This window comes from Ascaphus truei, unplaced genomic scaffold (genome assembly GCF_040206685.1).
Source record: "Ascaphus truei isolate aAscTru1 unplaced genomic scaffold, aAscTru1.hap1 HAP1_SCAFFOLD_311, whole genome shotgun sequence".
In the NCBI taxonomy this organism is placed as follows: domain Eukaryota; kingdom Metazoa; phylum Chordata; class Amphibia; order Anura; family Ascaphidae; genus Ascaphus; species Ascaphus truei.
Genome location: NW_027456082.1, coordinates 283,880 through 308,843, shown reverse-complemented (window position 1 = coordinate 308,843; position 24,964 = coordinate 283,880). Strand labels below are relative to the sequence as shown.

General features: G+C 51.1%; 1 protein-coding gene across 1 annotated transcript in view; it reads right to left on the bottom strand.

Moving 5' to 3' along the window:
- Positions 1 to 335: 335 nt before the first annotated feature.
- Positions 336 to 24,964, bottom strand: part of LOC142483238 (uncharacterized) — a 71,857-nt gene continuing 47,228 nt past the window's right edge. The window contains exons 34-43 of the mRNA XM_075583301.1: positions 22,523 to 22,624; positions 19,915 to 20,033; positions 19,573 to 19,631; positions 19,081 to 19,238; positions 15,667 to 15,726; positions 14,926 to 15,091; positions 11,349 to 11,510; positions 10,497 to 10,609; positions 5,341 to 5,417; positions 336 to 3,111 (exon numbers count right to left, since the gene is read on the bottom strand). Of these exons, the coding sequence (XP_075439416.1) occupies positions 3,076 to 3,111; positions 5,341 to 5,417; positions 10,497 to 10,609; positions 11,349 to 11,510; positions 14,926 to 15,091; positions 15,667 to 15,726; positions 19,081 to 19,238; positions 19,573 to 19,631; positions 19,915 to 20,033; positions 22,523 to 22,624 (1,052 nt within the window). The 3' untranslated portion in view covers positions 336 to 3,075. The remainder of the gene's footprint in view (positions 3,112 to 5,340; positions 5,418 to 10,496; positions 10,610 to 11,348; positions 11,511 to 14,925; positions 15,092 to 15,666; positions 15,727 to 19,080; positions 19,239 to 19,572; positions 19,632 to 19,914; positions 20,034 to 22,522; positions 22,625 to 24,964) is intronic.

Below are 24,964 nucleotides of genomic sequence, written 5' to 3'. Positions count from 1 at the left end.
CATGTTCGGACACATTTAGCTACAACGGATTTTTGTGTGTTAAGTGCATAGTTTTTTTCCCCCTATATTTAACAGGGACCCGAGACCCTGGCAGAGATATATTAATGATATATTTTGCATAGTTCTTGGGTGGTGGAAGCAGATAGATATTATTGCAATGGAGTAAGGGGTTAATTTTAACTCATTGTAAGTACCTTGCGCAGAAGAAAGGCGAGTTGGCTAGAGTGTGTATTAAAGCTGCAGACCAAGCAATATGCTGCATGTGTGTTTTTAATAAATCAGTTCAGTACTCTGAGAAAATACTTGTAGCATGTAAAAAAAAAAACAACTCTGAAAGACATTTTTAATGTATTATAATGTAACAAGCATTTATTTTTCTATAGCAACCATTTACAAAGTCACATCCCCTTCCTCTTCTGAAACAGGCTCTGGCACACACCCCTTTTTGAGCCCCGCCCTCTCTCTAGCAGTGCACCAATTGTATCTAGTGACTGCCTGGTCACATGATCTTCCCCCGCAGAAATTTGCATCTTTGGTCCTCTTCTGCCGCACCGACAGCCATTTAGTGAACCCCCCCCCCGAGCCGAATCTTCGCCGATCGATCACAGGAGAACGGAACGATCGGCAACTTAGGTAATGACTTATCATTGTGTGGATTGTATTGATGCGCATATTAAAGGGGGAGGGGGGGAATACCGACAGCTTTAACCCTGGTTACATATCTAAGTTACGTGCTCACTTGTGCGCTGTTCGTGACAGGTGGTATATGGGGGCGGAGTGAGGGGAGATATTGGTTCTTTGAGGGACCTTTGTGAAGGTGAGAAGTAGGAGCGCTTGCGAGCTGTGTATTAACCCTTGTCCCGTATACAGATCACATGCTCACAGGCGTGCCGTATGTGAGAGGGGGGGAATGTAGCATTGCTGCTGTAACGCAGCGTTGCAGAGCTTTGAAGCTACCCGCTGGCACGTAATGAGTTAAAACAATACCGGTGCTATGTGGATCTGGGCCGAAGGGCCGACGGTGTGAACAGCTTCCTACACGAATAACAGTAAATTGTCCAGTTACAAAAACGACATTCTCTAAGTGACCACTAGAGGGCATCATAAGACAGAACACAAATCACGTGAACGCAGGGCACAGAGCGATTTATATTCTCACAGTGTAACATACAGAGTGCTGTGTAAAAAATATATATATATTCCTCTGGCTTTGCATCTGATTCCCAAGCTGTGCTTTAAAGCTGTGTTAGCAGCGAGCATTAGCTTATATGGGCTCCATGTAACAATGGGTTTTCAGGCAAAAGGTGACACGTGTGCTCATTTGCATGCCATTTCCCAGAATCCCTTGCTGCAGTGGGAGCACTGTGTGCTGGGTGATAATGGTGAAAGGTGGGGCTGCATGTCATTTCCCAGAATCCCTTGCTGCAGTGGGAGCACTGTGTGCTGGGGGATAATGGTGAAAGGCGGGGGGTGCAGACCTGTCTAAGACATGTGAATGTGCTCACAAGTGATATTCTTTATTTGCTATATGCAAAACGGTGGAGGTTTCTTGTTGCCTTTTTCACCCACCATAACTTAAAACGTGTGTGTGTGTATATATATATATATATTATAATATATTTTAGATAGATGTGTGTGTGTATATACACTCCCCTTTTATACATAGGTTATGACAAACACATTACTATTTTTTCTCGTTTAATATAAAACTCTGGTTTAAATCAAATAAATTATAGAATTATGTAAATGACAAAAAAAAAGTTATAAATATATATGAGAGATAAAGTGACTGCAGCATGGGGGGGGGCTGAGACAGGGTACAGAGAACGTGGGGGAGGAGTGGGGGGCAGAGAGACAGGGTACAGAGAACGTGGGGGAGGAGTGGGGGGGGGCAGAGAGACAGGGTACAGAGAACGTGGGGGAGGAGTGGGGGGGGGCAGAGAGACAGGGTACAGAGAACGTGGGGGAGGAGTGGGGGGGGGGGCAGAGAGACAGGGTACAGAGAACGTGGGGGGAGGCAGAGAGACGGTACAGAGAACGTGGGGGAGGAGTGGGGGGGGGGCAGAGAGACAGGGTACAGAGAACGTGGGGGAGGAGTGGGGGGGGGGGCAGAGAGACAGGGTACAGAGAACGTGGGGGAGGAGTGGGGGGGCAGAGAGACAGGGCACAGATAACATGGGGGAGGGGGCAGAGAGACAGGGTACAGAGAACGTGGGGGAGGAGTGGGGATGGAGACAGGGTCCAGTTCATGGCAATGGCAGGGGGGGGAGGGGGGTGGAGAAGAGGCCTGATCCAGTACACAGCAACGCAGTGACATCTTAACCCCCCCCCCCCCCCACTCCTGGGGGTGGGAGGTCGTTCCTGTGAGTGTGATATTAACTAGAAATTGCTGCCTATCGGCTTCCCTCACTCCATCTCTCCTCCACCCACTCTAGCCTCTCTCTATTTTCTCCCTCTCTCTATCCTCTCCCTCCCTGTATCCTCTCTGGCCACGTCTCTCCCTCCCTATCTTCTCTCACCTCTCCCTGCTTCTCTCACCTTGAACCTCTTCTGCTCTCTCCTTATAATCATTGCTGTAGTTATGTAGGTGCAGGACAAGGTGCGTCTCAGATAGGCCCCCCCCCCCTGCCCGTTGCCCGGTGACATCCTCTGAGCGTGTACAACAACACACACTGTACAGTACAAGGGACAATTACAGGGCTGTAAAGCCATAACATAGGGATCAAAAGGCACCGCTTGGCCCGCAGCGCGCTCTGCTCTTTTCAGGGGCCATACCACACTCTCTGCTGTGCTGGGGGCCAGACTTCACTCTCCTGGGGGCCACTCCTAACTCTACTGTTCCGGCGTCCACTCATTGCTGTCTGCTGTTCCGGGGGGCCACTCCTCAGTCTCTGCTGTTCCTGGGGCCACTCCTCAGTCTCTGCTGTTCCGGGGGCCACTCCTCACACTCTCTGGATGTGGCCCCCAGGAGCCACAGTGCCTTGGGCGTCACCCTCCTCGCTGTGTTGCCTTCTCCCCCACCTTTGTGGTTGGGTTTCGGTGTGAGAGAGGGGGTGGTTTTGGGGCAGGGCTGGGTCATGCTTGGGAGATTTCCGGCCGCTGAATTTTCACCTGGGCAGGAGGGGGAAGAGAGAGGTGAGGAGGAGCGGGAGAAGGGAAGGGTGGGAAAGGGGGTGGTCGGCTCAGGGGAAGTGAGAGAGGGACTACTTCTTCACAGAAAGAGTGGTGGATTCATGGAGCCACACCCCAGCACAGGTGGTAGAGGATGACACAGTAAGGGAATGTAATAATGATTGGGATGAAACAGAAGTCTCGTACTGTACATGAGAGGAACCTAATGATCTAACGGGGTCTGCGGCTTCGTAGATATCTGCCATTCGTTCTCTAACAAGAGGCAACTAGGATTTGGAGAGGGAGAGAAAGACTGACAAGAGTAGGGGAGGGAGGGCCGGCCAGCGGAGGGGAGGGAGGGCCAGCGGAGGGGTGGGAGGGAGGGCCGGCGGAGGGGAGGGAGGGAAGGCCAGCGTAGGGGCGGGAGGGCCGCCCAGCGGAGGGGAGGGAGGGCCAGCAGAGGCGAGGGAGGGCCGGCCAGCGGAGGGGAGGGTCAGCCAGCGTAGGGGAGGGAGGGCCAGCGTAGGGGAGGGAGGGCCAGAGTAGGGGAGGGAGGGCCAGCCAGAGTAGGGGAGGAAGGGCCAGCCAGAGTAGAGGAGGAAGGGCCAGCCAGTGTAGGGGAGGAAGGGCCAGCCAGCGGAGGGGAGGGAGGGCCAGCGGAGGGGGTGGAGGGCCAGCAGAGGGGAGGAAGGGCCAGCCAGCGGAGGGGAGGGCCAGCGGAGGGGAGGGAGGGTCAGCCAGCGTAGGGGAGGGAGGGCCAGCGTAGGGGAGGGAGGGCCAGAGTAGGGGAGGGAGGGCCAGCCAGAGTAGGGGAGGAAGGGCCAGCCAGAGTAGAGGAGGAAGGGCCAGCCAGTGTAGGGGAGGAAGGGCCAGCCAGCGGAGGGGAGGGAGGGCCAGCGGAGGGGGGGGAGGGCCAGCAGAGGGGAGGAAGGGCCAGCCAGCGGAGGGGAGGGAGGGCCAGCGGAGGGGAGGGAGGGCCAGCCAGAGTAGGGGAGGAAGGGCCAGCCAATGTAGGGGAGGAAGGGCCAGCCAGTGAAGGGGAGGGAGGGCCAGCGGAGGGGAGGGAGGGCCAGCCAGCGGAGGGGAGGGAGGGCCAGCCAGCGGAGGGGAGGGAGGGCCAGCCAGCGGAGGAGAGGGAGGGCCAGCCAGGGGAGGGGAGGGAGGGCCAGCCAGCGGAGGGGAGGGAGGGCCAGCCAGCAGAGGGGAGGGAGGGCCAGCCAGCGGAGGGGAGGGAGGGCCGTCCAGCAGAGGGGAGGGAGGTCCAGCCAGGGGAGGGAGGGCCAGCGTAGGGGAGGGAGGGCCAACCAGAGTAGGGGAGGAAGGGCCAGCCATCGTAGAGGAGGGAGGGCCGCCAGCGTAGGGGAGGAAGGGCAAGCCAGCGTAGGGGAAGGAGGGCCAGCCAGCATAGGGGGAGGAGGGCCAGCCAGTGTACGGGAGGGAGGCAGGTACAGCCAGCAGAGGGGAGGGAGGGCCAGCCAGCGGAAGGGAGGTCCAGCCAGCGGAGGGGAGGGAGGGCCAGCCAGCGGAGGGGAGGGAGGGCCAGCCATCATAGCGGAGGGAGGGCCAGCCAGCGTAGGGGAGGGAGGGCCAGCCAACGCAGGGGAGGGAGGGCCAGCGGAGGGGAGGGAGGGCCAACGGAGGGGAGGGAGGGCCAGCGTAGGGGAGGGAGGGCCAGCCAGCATAGGGGAGGGAGGGCCAGCCAACGCAGGGGAGGGGGGGCAAGCGGAGGGGAGGGAGGGCCAACGGAGGGGAGGGAGGGCCAGCGTAGGGGAGGGAGGGCCAGCCAGCATAGGGGAGGGCGGGTCAGCCAGCGTAGGGGAGGGAGGGCCAGTGGAGGGGAGGGAGGGCCAACGGAGGGGAGGGAGTGCCAACGGAGGGAAGGGAGGGCCAGCCAGCGTAGGGGAGGGCGGTTCAGCCAGCGTAGGGGAGGGAGGGCCAGCGGAGGGGAGGGAGGGCCAGCGGAGGGGAGGGAGGGCCAACGGAGGGGAGGGTCAGCCAGCGTAGGGGAGGGCGGGTCAGCCAGCTTGGGGAGGGAGCTCCATCGTAGGGGAGGGAGGGCCAGCAGGGGGGTTAGGGAGGGCTAATGTTGGAGAAGAGGGCCAGAGAAGGGGAAAAGGAGTGCAAAGTGAGGATAGGAGGGGGTAAAAGTGTCCGAACAGAGGAGAGATTCTGTAGATGAGGACGAGAGAAAAGTAGAGGATATGGGATAATAAAAATCTCTTTATTTACCTGGATGGTTGTGTCTACATTTTCCAGTGAAGGTCGGAAGACGGATTTATTGGAAGAATAACTGCTCTTAGAGGTGTCTGTATGGAAGGGAAGAAAGTGAGACACTGCAGGTTGACACAGTGACACGGACAGAAGGGTCCCTCCCCCCCGCAGGTTGACACAGACAGAAGGGAGCTATGAGCCTGTCCCTCCCCCTGCAGGGTGACAGTGACACAGACAGAAGGGAGCTATGAGTCTGTCCCTCCCCCGCACGGTGACACAGTGACACAGACAGAAGGGAGCTATGAGTCTGTCCCTCCCCCCGCAGGGTGACACAGTGACACAGACAGAAGGGAGCTATGAGCCTGTCCCTCCCCCCGCAGGGTGACACAGTGACACAGACAGAAGGGAGCTATGTGTCTGTCCCTCCCCCCGCAGGGTGACACAGTGACACAGGCAGAAGGGAGCTATGAGCCTGTCTCTCCCCCTGCAGGGTGACACAGACAGAAGGGAGCTATGAGCCTGTCCCTCCCCCTGCAGGGTGACAGTGACACAGACAGAAGGGAGCTATGAGTCTGTCTCTCCCCCCGCAGGGTGACACAGTGACACAGACAGAAGGGAGCTATGAGTCTGTCCCTCCCCCCGCAGGGTGACACAGTGACACAGACAGAAGGGAGCTAGGAGTCTGTCCCTCCCCCCGCAGGGTGACACAGTGAGACAGACAGAAGGGAGCTATGAGTCTGTCCCTGCCCCCGCAGGGTGACACAGTGACACAGACAGAAAGGAGCTATGAGTCTGTCCCTGCCCCCGCAGGGTGACACAGTGACACAGACAGAAGGGAGCTATGAGTCTGTCCCTCCCCCCGCAGGGTGACACAGTGACACAGACAGAAGGGAGCTATGAGTCTGTCCCTCCCCCCGCAGGGTGACACAGTGACACGGACAGAAGGGGGATATGAGCCTGTCCCTCCCCCCGCAGGGTGACACAGTGACACAGACAGAAGGGAGCTATGAGCCTGTCCCTCCCCCCGCAGGGTGACACAGTGACACAGACAGACGGGAGCTATGAGACTGTCCCTCCCCCCGCTTGGTGACACAGTCACACAGACAGAAGGGAGCTATGAGTCTGTCCCTCCCCCCGCAGGGTGACACAGTGACACAGACAGAAGGGAGCAAGGAGTCTGTCCCTCCCCCCGCAGGGTGACACAGTGACACAGACAGAAGGGAGCTATGAGTCTGCCTCCCCCCGCAGGGTGACACAGTGACACAGGCAGAAGGGAGCTATGAGCCTGTCTCCCCCCCTGCAGGGTGATACAGACAGAAGGGAGCTATGAGCCTGTCCCTCCCCCTGCAGGGTGACAGTGACACAGACAGAAGGGAGCTATGAGTCTGTCTCTCCCCCCGCAGGGTGACACAGTGACACAGACAGAAGGGAGCTATGAGTCTGTCCCTCCCCCTGCAGGGTGACAGTGACACAGACAGAAGGGAGCTATGAGTCTGTCTCTCCCCCCGCAGGGTGACACAGTGACACAGACAGAAGGGAGCTATGAGTCTGTCCCTCCCCCCGCAGGGTGACACAGTGACACAGACAGAAGGGAGCTAGGAGTCTGTCCCTCCCCCCGCAGGGTGACACAGTGAGACAGACAGAAGGGAGCTATGAGTCTGTCCCTGCCCCCGCAGGGTGACACAGTGACACAGACAGAAAGGAGCTATGAGTCTGTCCCTGCCCCCGCAGGGTGACACAGTGACACAGACAGAAGGGAGCTATGAGTCTGTCCCTCCCCCCGCAGGGTGACACAGTGACACAGACAGAAGGGAGCTATGAGTCTGTCCCTCCCCCCGCAGGGTGACACAGTGACACGGACAGAAGGGGGATATGAGCCTGTCCCTCCCTCCGCAGGGTGACACAGTGACACAGACAGAAGGGAGCTATGTGTCTGTCCCTCCCCCCGCAGGGTGACACAGTGACACAGGCAGAAGGGAGCTATGAGCCTGTCTCTCCCCCTGCAGGGTGACACAGACAGAAGGGAGCTATGAGCCTGTCCCTCCCCCTGCAGGGTGACAGTGACACAGACAGAAGGGAGCTATGAGTCTGTCTCTCCCCCCGCAGGGTGACACAGTGACACAGACAGAAGGGAGCTATGAGTCTGTCCCTCCCCCCGCAGGGTGACACAGTGACACAGACAGAAGGGAGCTAGGAGTCTGTCCCTCCCCCCGCAGGGTGACACAGTGAGACAGACAGAAGGGAGCTATGAGTCTGTTCCTGCCCCCGCAGGGTGACACAGTGACACAGACAGAAAGGAGCTATGAGTCTGTCCCTGCCCCCGCAGGGTGACACAGTGACACAGACAGAAGGGAGCTATGAGTCTGTCCCTCCCCCCGCAGGGTGACACAGTGACACAGACAGAAGGGAGCTATGAGTCTGTCCCTCCCCCCGCAGGGTGACACAGTGACACGGACAGAAGGGGGATATGAGCCTGTCCCTCCCCCCGCAGGGTGACACAGTGACACAGACAGAAGGGAGCTATGAGCCTGTCCCTCCCCCCGCAGGGTGACACAGTGACACAGACAGACGGGAGCTATGAGACTGTCCCTCCCCCCGCTTGGTGACACAGTCACACAGACAGAAGGGAGCTATGAGTCTGTCCCTCCCCCCGCAGGGTGACACAGTGACACAGACAGAAGGGAGCAAGGAGTCTGTCCCTCCCCCCGCAGGGTGACACAGTGACACAGACAGAAGGGAGCTATGAGTCTGCCTCCCCCCGCAGGGTGACACAGTGACACAGGCAGAAGGGAGCTATGAGCCTGTCTCCCCCCCTGCAGGGTGACACAGACAGAAGGGAGCTATGAGCCTGTCCCTCCCCCTGCAGGGTGACAGTGACACAGACAGACGGGAGCTATGAGACTGTCCCTCCCCCCGCTTGGTGACACAGTCACACAGACAGAAGGGAGCTATGAGTCTGTCCCTCCCCCCGCAGGGTGACACAGTGACACAGACAGAAGGGAGCAAGGAGTCTGTCCCTCCCCCCGCAGGGTGACACAGTGACACAGACAGAAGGGAGCTATGAGTCTGCCTCCCCCCGCAGGGTGACACAGTGACACAGGCAGAAGGGAGCTATGAGCCTGTCTCCCCCCCTGCAGGGTGACACAGACAGAAGGGAGCTATGAGCCTGTCCCTCCCCCTGCAGGGTGACAGTGACACAGACAGAAGGGAGCTATGAGTCTGTCTCTCCCCCCGCAGGGTGACACAGTGACACAGACAGAAGGGAGCTATGAGTCTGTCCCTCCCCCCGCAGGGTGACACAGTGACACAGACAGAAGGGAGCTAGGAGTCTGTCCCTCCCCCCGCAGGGTGACACAGTGAGACAGACAGAAGGGAGCTATGAGTCTGTCCCTGCCCCCGCAGGGTGACACAGTGACACAGACAGAAAGGAGCTATGAGTCTGTCCCTGCCCCCGCAGGGTGACACAGTGACACAGACAGAAGGGAGCTATGAGTCTGTCCCTCCCCCCGCAGGGTGACACAGTGACACAGACAGAAGGGAGCTATGAGTCTGTCCCTCCCCCCGCAGGGTGACACAGTGACACGGACAGAAGGGGGATATGAGCCTGTCCCTCCCTCCGCAGGGTGACACAGTGACACAGACAGAAGGGAGCTATGAGTCTGTCACTCCCCCCGCAGGGTGACACAGTGACACAGACAGAAGGGAGCTATGAGCCTGTCCCTCCCCCGCAGGGTGACACAGTGACACAGACAGAAGGGAGCTATGAGCCTGTCCCTCCCCTCGCAGGGTGACACAGTGACACAGACAGAAGGGAGCTATGAGACTGTCCCTCCCCCCGCAGCGTGACACAGTGACACAGACAGAAAGGAGCTATGAGTCTGTCCCTGCCCCCGCAGGGTGACACAGTGACACAGACAGAAGGGAGCTATGAGTCTGTCCCTCCCCCCGCAGGGTGACACAGTGACACAGACAGAAGGGAGCTATGAGTCTGTCCCTCCCCCCGCAGGGTGACACAGTGACACGGACAGAAGGGGGATATGAGCCTGTCCCTCCCCCCGCAGGGTGACACAGTGACACAGACAGAAGGGAGCTATGAGCCTGTCCCTCCCCCTGCAGGGTGACACAGTGACACAGACAGACGGGAGCTATGAGACTGTCCCTCCCCCCGCTTGGTGACGCAGTCACACAGACAGAAGGGAGCTATGAGTCTGTCCCTCCCCCCGCAGGGTGACACAGTGACACAGACAGAAGGGAGCAAGGAGTCTGTCCCTCCCCCCGCAGGGTGACACAGTGACACAGACAGAAGGGAGCTATGAGTCTGTCCCTCCCCCCGCAGGGTGACACAGTGACACAGGCAGAAGGGAGCTATGAGCCTGTCTCTCCCCCTGCAGGGTGACACAGACAGAAGGGAGCTATGAGCCTGTCCCTCCCCCTGCAGGGTGACAGTGACACAGACAGAAGGGAGCTATGAGTCTGTCTCTCCCCCCGCAGGGTGACACAGTGACACAGACAGAAGGGAGCTATGAGTCTGTCCCTCCCCCCGCAGGGTGACACAGTGACACAGACAGAAGGGAGCTAGGAGTCTGTCCCTCCCCCCGCAGGGTGACACAGTGAGACAGACAGAAGGGAGCTATGAGTCTGTCCCTGCCCCCGCAGGGTGACACAGTGACACAGACAGAAAGGAGCTATGAGTCTGTCCATGCCCCCGCAGGGTGACACAGTGACACAGACAGAAGGGAGCTATGAGTCTGTCCCTCCCCCCGCAGGGTGACACAGTGACACAGACAGAAGGGAGCTATGAGTCTGTTCCTCCCCCCGCAGGGTGACACAGTGACACGGACAGAAGGGGGATATGAGCCTGTCCCTCCCCCCGCAGGGTGACACAGTGACACAGACAGAAGGGAGCTATGAGTCTGTCACTCCCCCCGCAGGGTGACACAGTGACACAGACAGAAGGGAGCTATGAGCCTGTCCCTCCCCCGCAGGGTGACACAGTGACACAGACAGAAGGGAGCTATGAGCCTGTCCCTCCCCCGAAGGGTGACACTGAGATGATTTCACACTTCTGTCAGATCAAATTCCACATGTCATAGCCCGTCCCCTGTGTACCCATGTTGTGGGGTTGTCACGTTGTGGGGTTGTCATGTTGTGGGGTTGTGGTTCTGTGCACGTACCCTCGTCTCCTGCCATCGCCCCCGCATTCTGGAAGGTGAAACCTCGCTCAATGTTCCACTCATCATTGTTATCCTCAAACCACTGCTCCTCCTTATCCGCGAAGAACGCGTCCCTGGGACCACAAAATAAAACATAGTGACACAACTACACAGTGACCCAATTACACAACCACACAGTAACACAACTACACAACCACGCAGTCACATAGTGACACAAAAGCTTGGCTACACAATTACACAGTGACAACTACACAAAGTGACAGTAACTAAACCACACACAGCTACAAGCTAACAACTACATAAGGAGCAAAATTACACAGATACACAACCAGAATGAGCACCACACAGTGCCATAAATGCACAACCAAACACCTACACAACAAACATAGGGACACTAAACACAATCACACAAACCATGCAACAAACATGGCGCAACTACATAACAAAACCTAATGACACAACTATACAACAGAACACAACACAAATCAATTACACAGCGACACAACTTCCCGTTCGCCTGGCAGCCATAGGCAGGGACAGCACAACCCGTGTAACGGCCTTAATATACGGCCGTGCGTTCCTATGCGAACGCGCGTGCACGCGCCGCAAGCTTTTCCTGTATATAGTGCCGGGAGCTGCAGGTAATGTGTGTGTATATGTGTGTGTGTGTATGTGTGTGTGTATGTGTGTGCACGGGTTGTGCGAGTGAAAGGAAGTCCTAGATAAGATTTAAAAAAAACAAAAAAACTTTAATAAATATTTTTTTTACTTCTGCAATTATTTACACACGCGCACACACACGCACACACACGCACACACACATCCATACAAACACAGAGGTGCCGCTCTCACCCGGTCTTGGGGCGTCTCGCCCTGTACAGGAGGATTCCCACGGTGACAATGACAATGAGCAGGACGGCGATGGCAGCGCCTACGCCCCCATACACACCCGACTTCAACACACGCCCTGTACACATCGGGGAGGTGTATATGTAGAGATCTGTTTCTGGGCAGCTGCAGAGAGACACAACAACACAACGTTAGGGACAACTATACAATGACACAGTGTTATTATGAACCGTACAATGACGCAGTGTTACTAACAAGCGCACAATGACGCAGTGTTACTATCAACTGCACAATGATAGTGTTACTCACAACCGCACAATGACAAAGTGTTACTAACAACTATACAATGACAGTGTGAGGGTGAAGGGGTAGACAGGCCATTAATAATGGTATTTGGCCCAGCTGGGTGCCCCTGAGCCATATTGGGGAATTGTGAGTGTCAGCTCTTCAACCCAATGGTGGCATCTAACTGCATGTGTAATAAATGTACAGTATGTGTATTTTTACTGTTCTAGGAGTGCCAGTCAGCGGAGATGCGCAGGGCGTGATTTTCGGGGGTGATTTTACGGTAAAATGTTGTCAGGGTGTGTTTGGGTAGAAGGGGGCCAATGTTGCGGGTTACCCCGAAACATGCACTCAGGAATCTCCCCAGACTCCTGAGGACACGAGGAACACAGACCGCCGGATAAAATCCTCCCAAAAAGCAGTTTGCAGCTCACCGCCAAATCTCCCTGCTTCAGCACAAACCAGGGCAGTAAGACCGGGCAGGGAACTGGGTTACATTACAGGTCCCGGGATATGCCCAAATCCCAGAACCCAGTGAGGGGTTCCGTACCTCTCTCACCAGGGATAAGGTGAAGAGAGTTATAGGGGTTTTAAGTTAAAGTGTAGAGTGTCAGCTCTGCAACCCAGTGAGAGCTGTCATACTGTAATTATAGTGGGGACCGTCTGTGTGTCTCCCACCAGGGCTAAGGGGGCGAGAAACATCCTGTTTTAATGGTATGGGTTATTGTAACAATGTTTTTCTGTATAAGGGGGATAGAAAATGGTTTTTAACAATCCCCAAAGTTTATATTTTTATTCTAGTACTGTTCAGAGGAAGGCATTTAATATGGATAAAAATCCATTTGCATAGGAAGCAGGGGAAGCTACTCCGCCTCTGAGCTTCAAAGAATCAGCTTCAAAGGCCATCCAGTATGAAGGTGGTAACCATGGGTTAGCAAGGATATGGAGGTGTTAACCATTTGGTAGCAGGGAGGAGAAAAGGAAGAGAAGTTCAATAAGCCATCCTGGCAAATGGCTACTCGGTCCAGACTCTCCGGCGCTGAATCGGCAGGGGGTCTCGCATGACAAGTGGGGGAAGATGGCGCTTCGCACATGCTCAGTTGCTATACTGCAGCTCTCTGCCAGGTTCTGTAAGAGACTGGCAAAACCTGACGATAGGTGAGCTATTTAGTTTCCACGCAGCGGTTGGCTGCAGACTGTACAGATAGGGACTTGGAGGGTTTACAAATCTGTGCAGCCCCTCAGGTAGCAGTTCCATCTGAGATTCACCTAAGATCCATCTAAGATTCATCCTGCGGTAAAGAATTCCATCTAAGATCTTTCCTGTAACCAGATTTAACAACGTAACTAGTACAGTATGTGTATTTTCGTAATATTTTGTAAATCAAGCTGTGTGTGTTCATTCTGTGAATAAATTACAATTTATTTTATTTTCTGCTTTGCTCAGTCAAAGGATCCGGGTATTAAGGTGTTAATAGCGCTGGTCTCCCTTGACAGACAGTGTTACTGACAACTATACAATGACACAGCGTTACTAACAACCGCACAATGACACAGTGTTACTAACAACCGCACAATGACAGTGTTACTAACAAGCGCACAATCACACAATGTTACCAACAACCGTGATATTTACAGACAGAGGGGGATACATTGGGGGTATGTACAGACATAGGGATATTTATATACATTGGTGATTGTGACGGGAGGGGTAAATATGGCTGCTGTTAGAAAAGGTTAACCCCAGCATTCTCCCTACTTGTCAGTAATACAGCTGTATGATGTTATATATGTATGTATATCTGTCTTGTAAATCTGGTTCCAGCACGTCAGGGACCAGGGGTTGTTTTGCACTCATGTTTTTTGATATTTTTATTATTTTTGATTATTGCTGCACAGGGTTTGAGTACTTTTCATCTTATTTTCCCCTCCGTCTCTCCCTTGGTTTAAGATATATTATTTTTTTCTTATGTTCACTATTGTGTATATAAGTTTATTCATTGTATATACTTAATTATTTTTTCTTTTGGGTTTAGTTATATTATTTGTAGCTAGGATCCTTAGGGGGTGTTGTAATCCTTTAGCTCATTTGTAGCACCTCATATTTTTGAGAGGTATATTATTATATTTTTGATACATTTAAGCTCTTGGTTTTACTTTCAGAGATATTAAATGCATTATTTTTCTAGTCACAGCTTTTTTATTTTTGTTATGCTGCCTACAGTGTGTTTATGTTTTTAATGTTAGTGTGTCTTATTGCTCGTTATTAAAATCATTTCCTTTTTCTATTTTGACTTAGAATCCAAGTCTTTTTTTCTTTATATTAGATTAGTTATTCTGTGGTATATTTAGAGTGCTATTTTGGGGAATGTCTCAGCCTTTTTGTGTGTTATATGTATGTATATCTGTCTTGTAAATCTGGTTCCAGCACTTCAGGGGTTAACTTTATGTCCAGTTGGAAAGTTCCAGAGCCGCCTGCCACCTTTCCATGTAACTCCTTTTCTGTCGCTCTTTTTAATGTTGCATTTCTACCCACCAATCAGGGGCTGGGCACCTAGCCAGTACCTGGCCCTGAATGCTGCAACATGGTGGGTTAAGGGTATAAACAGGTGGGGAGGGAGACCCCTAGCAGCTCAGCTCAGTTCACAGCCAGAAGAGTTGCAAAGTTTGCTGTAACTTAGGCTGGGGCCATGGTGCCCATGCGCAGGCGTGCGGAAGGTTGGTCAGTGAGCGGGCGCTTACCTGGTCATGTTGGATGGGCCGTGGGGGGCGTGCCTGGGGGAGTCACGGAGCTAGGTCGCCCTCATTTTGCGAACCGCTCACGTGACCGGGCCTGTCACGCCAAGAAATCAGTCTGAACTGATTTCTTGCGCAACGCACGCCCCCCTCCCGCTTCTACGTGCACACGCCCGCACGGTCTGCGGTACCATGGACCCTGCCTAAGGGACGCTGCAGCGTCCCCTCCTGTGCTGGTGCCAGGCCTGGAATCAAATTCAGAGGACATTGCAGGGGGAAGATCAGGGGAAATCTCTCTAGGGAGGTCCCTGCACCTAGTACTATAGGTTACCCCAGTATTCCCCAGTTGGGTATGTTATGTCTCTGTATATGTATTGTTGTTGATTACTGTTTTCCAATAAATTAATCTTCTAAACTCTTTGTTTCAGTGTTTTTGTCAGGCGATATTGATCTCTGGTATTAGTCCTGTTCGCCCGTGACATTTATATACAGGATGGGGAGTTGGTATTTATATATATGATGGGGAGTATTTATATAACGAGGGGTTATATATACTCACAAACACTGTGGGCCTTTGCTCTTTATGATCCGACAAGCCCCCTGGTTGCAGTTCACTATATCAGGGGCTTGGTCACTGCAGAGAGATAGGCACGTCAGTCCGGACGCGGTGACTTTGGGGAAGTAATATTGCTTGAAGCCTTCTTCTATCCGCTCTGTGCAGAGAGCTGAGGGGCAGGAAGAGGGAGAGCAAGGGGAAAGCAGGGGGTCAGCATGGAGATCAGGGGGGCAGGAAGGAGAGCAGGGGTCAGCATGGATATCAGGGGGGCAGGAAGGAGAGCAGGGGGTCAGCATGGAGAGCAGAGGGGCAGGAAGGAGAGCAGGGGGGCAGCAGGGGGGCAGGAAGGAGAGCAGGGGGTCAGCATGGAGAGCAGGGGGGCAGGATGGAGGAGAGGGGGTGGGGGGCAGAACAGAGTCGAGCAAGGGAATCAGCAATAAGGAGACCAGGGGTGCAGGAAGTAGTAGAGGCGGGGGCAGGAAGATGGAGGTAAGGGAGAGGGGGGCAGAATGGAGGGGATCCGGGGGTTGAAAGTTGGGGATGATGGAAGCAAGGAATAAGGCCCAATGGAGGTGAGGGGGTGGGGAAGGGGTATGTACATGGGCAGGATGAGGTGAGGGGACGGGGAAGGGGTATGTACATGGGCAGGATGAGGTGAGGGGACGGGGAAGGGGTATGTACATGGGCAGGATGAGGTGAGGGGACGGGGAAGGGGTATGTACGTGGGCAGGATGAAAGACTCACCTTCAGCATCTGGAACCTCTGTAGTTTCGATTCGCGTAACATTAGAAATACACAGGTCGGCTGTGAAAAGAACAGGTTGGGTGAGGTTGTAGGGGAAGCCTGTATACAATAATACTGCAGACACAATAAGACAGATACACACACAGACACAGACACAGACAAGTGAGATGTAAGGGTGGCAGACACAGGAACTGCAGGAAATTGGGGAATGAATGAAAATAGACACACAGACACACAATCAGAAACATACGCACCCAGTCATACAAAAGGACACACAATCAGAAACATACGCACCCAGTCATACAAAAGGACACACAATCAGAAACATACGCACCCAGTCATACAAAAGGACACACAATCAGAAACTTACGCACCCAGTCATACAAAAGGACACACAATCAGAAACTAACGCACCCAGTCATTGTATTGTATTGTATGTCTTTATTTATATAGCGCCAAAAGTGTACTCGGCGCTTCACAAAGAATACAGTACAGGGAATTATAATTATACAATAAGTGCAGCAAAATCAGACAATAGGAAAGGAAATCCCTGCCCTGAAGAGCTTACAATCTAAGGGGTTTAATGGGAAACTTACAGAGACAGCAGGTGAGGGAGTAAGTGCTGTAGATGGCAGTGCTTGGCCACACTGGGGGGTAGGAGTGACTGAGTGTGGGACACTGGCCATGAGTGCAGGCTATTGGGATGCTTGATTTGTGGGGTAAAATTTAAGGAAGGTCAGTGTTAAATGAAAAGGTTAACACCATTTACAGGGGAAGAGATGGCAGGGAGGCATGAGTGAGATCAGGTGTGTATGTCTGGCTTCAGGCTATGGGGAGATCCCCAGCAGTGGGAAGGAGTAGATAGAGGGTGTAAATAAAGGATTTGTGTGGGTGTTTTTTATTGAGGGGTAAATAAGTTGTTGGGAGAGAGGTGTATAAATAACGGTGCAGTGGGGAGTTGAGATATTGTAGAGAACAGAAATGCTCACAAAGGAGTGAGGAAACAGTAAACAGAAAAAGAAATAGGGAGGGCATAGTAGGAGAGTTCCAAGGTACTGGAGGATAAAAGTGTACAAATAAATCACAGATGTTAAAAGTGAATGTCTCACAGCGGCAACGTTGTAATGCAGAGTCCAGATCTTCCTCCAATCTTCACCTCCAATTTCACCTCCAAAATTAACTCTTTTAGACACTTTTGATGTACACTTATGATGTGACGCTTTTGATGTTACACAGCCTTATGGCTAAATAGCCATGCTGCAGTGACTTAAGTACCCTATTCACATGCATTTGACTAACACTTAAGGGAGGGGTTTGTCTAATCAACTCAGACTTACAAAATAGTTAATTAGATTATCATTTCTCTCTCAATTGATAGGAATCAGCTCACAAACATACCACAAAAGCCAATTCAATCTTAATTTCTCTGGTTGGTAGAATGCAGCTCAATGACACATACAACAGGTCACACAATCAGAAACAATCTGATAGATACTGCAGACACAAAGTCATTTACACAGATGCACCATGGAAAACAATCGGACGGACGGACGGACGGACACACACACTAGCAGATTTTGATTAAACGCCAAAACATAGAAACCGTTACTCAATACAGGCATACCCTGCATGGGGATAGGCTAAACCATAATACTGAGTTAAGTTATGGTGAGTAAAAAAAGTGACAAAAACCCTCCACAGGAAAGCAAATATGCAAATATAGCTGTATGCTCATCTGCATGTCTTAGGCAGGTCTGCAACCCCGCCTTTCCCCATTATCACCCAGCATACAGCACTTCCACTGCAGCAAGGAAGTCTGTGGGTGGTTTTCTGGGTATGCACCTTAACCCTGGCTGTGCTCAAAGCTGTGACCATGCAGCAAGCTTAAGCCTATAGGGAACCATGTTAAAAATGGTTATTGAGGCAAAAAGTGACACTGTGTGCTCATTTGCATGTCATTTCCCAGAATTCCTTGCTGCAGTGGAAGTGCTGTATGCTGGGTGATAATGGGGAAAGGCGGGGTTGCAGACCTGCCTAAGACATGCAGATGAGCATACAGCTATATTTGCATATATATATATATACTAGCTGAGAGCCCCGGCGTTGCCCGGGATGTTTGTGGTGTGGGTGTGGCATTTGGGTGGGGAGTGGTCCACACGGCCCATGTGCGGTGGTAGTCCTGCTGTGGCTGTACTGATGGTGATTGTATCGGTGTGCTGATTTGGGAGGGTTTGGTGCTGATGTGGGGGTACGGATGTGGGTGTGCCGATGGGGGAGGTGCAAAGGTGGCGATGTGTGGGTGCTGATGGTGTTGATGGGGGCTGGGAATGGCGGGGAGCCGAGAATGCCAGTGTGCTGGGGGGGCATGGGATACCGGTGTGCTGATGCTGGGGATAGTGTGTGTGTGTATACATGTTTGTGTGTATTTATTGTATGTGTGTGTGTGTGTGTGTATACATGTGTGTGTGTGTATGTGTACGTGTGTGTGTGTATACATGTGTGTGTATACATGTGTGTGTGTGTGTATACATGTGTGTATGTATACATGTGTGTATGTATACATTGTGTGTATGTATACATTGTGTGTATACAACATGTTTGTGTGTGTGTGTGTGTGTGTGTCTGTGTGTGTGTGTGTGTGTCCCTGTGTGTGTGTGTGTCCCTGTGTGTGTGTGTTTGTGTCCCTGTGTGTCCTTTGGCCCGTCACTCCGCCTCAGGCCAATGAGAGGTGTGTGGGGGCGGGCCAAGGGACCAATGAGATTTCCCCTAGGCAGGCAGGCATACAGTGCTTTCAATTATATAGTATAAGATATATATATATATATATATATATATATATATTGGTTCCCAGCAGTCAGTAAGAAAAAACAGACAAAAGCGTCAATTTCGAAATAGCAACGATACATTGAAAAAAAATGATACAGATCCATAGCCAATCCTAATAATGGCTTAGAGGATACCGATAACCAATAAGTGAATAATAAAGTGGGAGAGGGGTGTGGAGGGAAAACAAGAGGAACAATACAGAGAGGGGAAAAAAAGAAGAGGGGGGGGGGGGGTGGGGAGGGGTTAAAGACAACGTATAACAAACGCTAAGGTCAAGGTGATAATACAGGGGGGCAACGTTTCGGGGACCCTTCTTCAGGCCCGTTCCCACAGACTGGAATGGCCCATGGTACTTCCCTAAATCATACACCTCCACCCAGAACACCTCTCAAATTACAAAAAAAATGACAAAGACTGCTAAGCAGGGCCTATTCCAGCTCCAACCCAGTGTTAAACAATGAGAGTAAATGCCCCCCTAGCCAGCCCGCGCCTGCGTATGGCTCATGGCAAACTACCGCACAGTCAGGAAGAATGTGACAAACAACCACACACTGATACACGGTTACGCACACGACAAATGACACTTACTGGTATTAGTGATATCGCTGCAGTTGTTATTAGTCACGAGCTCCTTCAGAGTTTCCGTCACCAGATTGAACGTAGCGTCGTAATCCTCGGTCACCGTGGTGTTCTCCTTATATTCAATCTCCACAATCACATCGTGATCCACGACAATACTCCCCTGCCTACCACAAGCAACAGAGGGATGTGTGCATGGGAGTAACGCAGCAACACGCAGCAGGGGTCGTGTGCAGAGCAGTAACAAGGCATAGTAACAGTGGGTAAGGAAAGAGTAACAATCCATAGAGCAGTAACAAAACCTTAGCAATCTCGTGGTAAGAAAAGAGTAACAATCCATAGAGCAGTAACAAGGTTTAGTAACAGAGGGATATATACATGGGGGTAACAAGGCAATACACAGGGGTCGTGAGCAGAGCAGTAACAAGGCTTAGTAACAGAGGGTAAGCAAAGAGTAACAATAAACAGAGCAGTAACAAGGATTAGTAGTAATACACATACCTCACAGACAAGATGATCACGTCTTTGTAACCCGGGACACTACTATAAACGGATTTCATCTGTACAACGAGAGAGGTGAGGGGTCGCAGGTCAAAGTTTACACAGGGTTAGATGTCACAGGGATAGTCACACAGGGTTATAGGTTACAGGTTGAAGGTCACACAGATGGTTACAGGGTACAGTTAGAGGTCACACAGGGTTATTAAAGTTTACAGGTTAAGGTCCCACAGATGGTTAAAGAGTAGAGTTAGAGGTCACACAGGGTTAGAGGTTACATGTAAAGGTCACAGAGGGTTAAACGTTACATGTACACGCATGAGCCATGTCAGGCCGCTCACTCACCTTGTCCTTAAAATCCTGACTGAAGCTCTGATACTCCTCACTGGCATTATTACTCAGCTCCGGGGTAAACTCTTTCTGAATTTTGACCTCCACTTTCACAACGGTTTCAACGGTGGTACCTGTGAGGGGAGCGACACGCCATGAGGAACCGGCACGCAGTGAGGAACCGAGCTGTATACTCCATAAAGGGAGGAGAACAGGGTGTGCGTGTCTCTTTCCCATAAAGGCGAGGCCAACTTTATTCCTAGCCGCATACTCCGTGAAGGTATTGAAAGGTATCGTGTTACTGATACATTCCTACACACGGGGTAGATACTGTTCTGCTTGGAGGCGTCTGGCACATACGTTCAGGCTCTGAGCTCTTTACCAAGTCTCCAATTAACAAATAGAGATATACAGGCATACCCCGGTTTAAGGACACTCACTTTAAGTACACTCGCGAGTAAGGACATATCGCCCAATAGGCAAACGGCAGCTCGCGCATGCGCCTGTCAGCACGTCCTGAACAGCAACGCCGGCTCCCTACCTGTACCGAAGCTGTGCGCAAGCGGGGGAGACTCTAGAGCCTGTTACGCATGCATTATTTACATCAGTTAGGCACATATATGACGATTGCAGTACAGTACATGCATCGATAAGTGGGGAAAAAGGCAGTGCTTCAGTTTAAGTACATTTTGGCTTTACATACATGTTCCGGTCCCATTGCGAAAGTTAATGCGGGGTTACGCCTGTAATACATTTCTGTGGCAGTCTGAAGTTCACTCTCTACTGAAAAGGGGGCGAGTGTCTCTGACTGACGTAAATTAGAGAAATATGTGAACAGTATAGGGGGATCATCATTTTCCCGGGACAAATGTTGACCTTACGCGGTCGGCGCTTGTTATTGGCGCACGCTCGGCTGACGCCTGCAGGATACGTCAGCGCAACCAAAAAACGGGACGTTTACTACAATTTCGGGACGCCGGACAAAGAACAAAAAAAACGGGGCTGTCCCCGCTGAACCGGGACCTCTGGTCACCCTAGTACAGTGTGTATCATTTTTGTTCACTAACGCACTTGTGCACACGCGGCATTCCTTCGTAACGCGGAGGGAACCTTGTCTCTGGCGTTTATAACGTAGCATTAGGCTACCTTCATTTAACCCTTTAGGACTATGGTGACCACACGTCCCCGGTTTAGCCGGGTACAGCGCCCCCCGGATCTTCATTAAACGTCGCGGTGTCCCGAAACGTTTCTCGAAATCGTTTAAGTGTCTCGGTTTTTAGCTTTGCGCTGAACTCACTTAAAACTCTTAAAAATACACGTTTTGTATGTGACTGATCGTACCAAAGAGTAAAACATTTGAAATATATTGGCAGACTCTCGTTAAAACGACGTATTACTGTAAACCAAACGCTCATTTATAGACTTTGTGTTGTGTATCTAAAGAGCGGGGTAATTTGGGGTCAATTTGATGCTAAGGCGCACACACAAGGAATTTACAGTTACTATACATATAGAAGTGCAAAGAGCCAAAACACGCGTTGTAAGGCAAACTTCTTTGCGTTTTGGCACGGAAATTGTGTTTGTGATTTTTAATTAAAAACATCACCATCACAAATACAATTTCTGTGACAAAACAGTGACAAAAGACAAGGAAGTTTAACTTACAATGTGCGTGCTCGGCACACACACTTTTTTGCTGTTACAGTTTGTTCACCCCCATCACATTTGGTGTTTATAAGGATATATTAAAGTAATTTAAACTAGTCATATACCCTACTTTGTCCCTGGGGGGGAGGCGGGGGGGAAGGCGTGGATTCTACATATATAGTATTAGGCATCATTGGTCTTTGCCCCATGCTGGTCTTTAATTACCTACACTAGTATCCTTGATACATCTATATCAGACCAGTGCACACGATTGGGTTCTCTGTTTTTATTTCACCGTGGAGTTAAAATCACAATCGTTGTGTATGGTGGCTGCATCTGTAGGTACCTGCTAGAATGAGGTTTGCCTTGCCAGGGGGGACAGACTTAATCATTTTCTGAACTGCTAAACTGGCTACTTTTGTTATTGGACTTAGAATCAACATGTAGACATCAAACTAGCAAATCGCCAGCCAGTTCGGGAGGGATGCAGGCATTGCGTATGTGTTTTCGAAGAACCCACGGGCATATATACCCGTGTGACCTATATAATGATACCGAGATCGGTATAGATAAATCAGGAACCACGAGGACCTCGTATGCCAGAGGAATTGCTAAAGTTATGATTACAGAAAAATGGTGATGCCCTATGGCAGGAGTGGGCTACACCGGCTATCAGGGGGCTACCCACAGCTCTGCTCCAGCACAGGGGGTGCAGTCTTGGACTGAGCCACTTGTGCAGAAGCAGGTGTATCCTGCAAACGTGGCCTGTTGGTGGCCCTTGAGGACAGGAGCTGCTCCAACATATCACGGGATAAAGTAAATATAGGATTATACCCATAGCCAGGGGTGGGAAAAAAAGTCCATATATAGGTAAAGAAACATAGTTTGCAAAAACTGTTACCGACTCATGGGAGATAATATATCACAATATCCACAGTGGGGGAAATGTCTCACGAACCCCTCGTTAAATACTCACTGATCACGACTCGGTCCAAGATGAACTCGCACAAGGGGCCGTAGAAATCGTCACGGCAAATACATTTAACGGAATCCGGGGTCCCTCCGTTCTGACACGCCACTGAGGGGAAAATAATATATATATATATACTGTATATGTATGGATTGAAATGGAGCCAAATGTACAGTAACTGAGACGTGGACAAGGGGACACAGCAGGACATGGTGGCGCTACTCCATAAGGGACAATCTGGAGCCCCGAATACACCTTGCAGCACATTAACTTGCATGGGATATAATGTGTCGTGTAGCACCCCTTAGTAAATATGGGCCTATATGTATAAGACAAAGAACATCGTGGACCAGATCTACTAAGCACAGACCCGGGCAAGACTGATTTCCCCCCCGAGTCTCACACATAAGGGCTCTGTCTCCCGGTCTCACGTAGCACAAGGCCAAATCTCACTCTAACGAGAGACCTGAGAGTCCTAAACCCTCATCCCTCAGAGTGTCCTAACTACACCCAATCGCGTCATAACCCCGGCCCTTGTGCCATAACCCTGCTCATTGTGCCATAACCCTGCTCATTGGGTAATAACCCTGCCCATTGGGTAATAACCCTGCCCCTTGTGCCGCAACCCCGCCCCTTATGCCAAAACGCCACCCCTTGTGCCATAACCCCGCCCCCTGTGCCATAACTCATCCCCTTCTTCAGACAATACTCGACCCCCTGCATCGTGAAGCCCGCTTAACTCCATGTTATCTCACTAGCACAGGCTTAACTCCATGTTATCTCATTAGCACAGGCTTAACACCATGTTATCTCATTAGCACAGGCTTAACACCATGTTATCTCATTAGTACAGGCTTAACACCATGTTATCTCATTAGCACAGGCTTAACACCATGTTATCTCATTAGCACAGGCTTAACACCATGTTATCTCATTAGCACAGGCTTAACACCATGTTATCTCATTAGCACAGGCTTAACACCATGTTATCTCATTAGCACAGGCTTAACACCATGTTATCTCATTAGCACAGGCTTAACTCCATGTTATCTCATTAGCACGGGCTTAACTCCACGTTATCTCATTAGCACAGACTTAAATCCATGTTATCTCATTAGCACGGGCTTAACACCACGTTATCTCATTAGCACAGGCTTAACTCCATGTTATCTCATTAGCACAGGCTTAACTCCATGTTATCTCATTAGCACAGGCTTAACTCCATGTTATCTCATTAGCACAGGCTTAACACCATGTTATCTCATTAGCACAGGCTTAACACCATGTTATCTCATTAGCACGGGCTTAGCTCCATGTTATCTCATTAGCACAGACTTAACTCCATGTTATCTCACTAGCACAGGCTTAACTCCACGTTATCTCATTAGCACAGGCTTAACTCCATGTTATCTCATTAGCACAGGCTTAACTCCACGTTATCTCATTAGCACAGGCTTAACTCCATGTTATCTCATTAGCACAGGCTTAACTCCACGTTATCTCATTAGCACAGGCTTAACTCCACGTTATCTCATTAGCACAGGCTTAACTCCACGTTATCTCATTAGCACAGGCTTAACTCCACGTTATCTCATTAGCACAGGCTTAACTCCATGTTATCTCATTAGCACAGAATTTATTCCATGTTATCTCACCAGCACAGGCTTAACTCCATGTTATCTCACTAGCACAGGCTTAACTCCACGTTATCTCATTAGCACAGGCTTAACTCCATGTTATCTCATTAGCACAGGCTTAACACCATGTTATCTCATTAGCACAGGCTTAACTCCATGTTATCTCATTAGCACAGGCTTAACTCCATGTTATCTCATTAGCACAGGCTTAACTCCACGTTATCTCATTAGCACAGACTTAACACCATGTTATCTCATTAGCACAGGCTTAACTCCATGTTATCTCACTAGCACAGGCTTAACTCCATGTTATCTCACTAGCAAGGCTTAACTCCATGTTATCTCACTAGCACAGGCTTAACTCCATGTTATCTCATTAGCACAGGCTTAACACCATGTTATCTCATTAGCACAGGCTTAACTCCATGTTATCTCATTAGCACAGGCTTAACTCCATGTTATCTCATTAGCACAGGCTTAACTCCATGTTATCTCATTAGCACAGGCTTAACTCCATGTTATCTCATTAGCACAGGCTTAACTCCATGTTATCTCATTAGCACAGGCTTAACTCCATGTTATCTTATTAGCACAGGCTTAACTCCATGTTATCTCATTAGCACAGGCTTAACTCCATGTTATCTCATTAGCACAGGCTTAACTCCATGTTATCTCATTAGCACAGACTTAACACCATGTTATCTCATTAGCACAGGCTTAACTCCATGTTATCTCATTAGCACAGACTTAACACCATGTTATCTCATTAGCACAGGCTTAACACCATGTTATCTCATTAGCACAGGCTTAA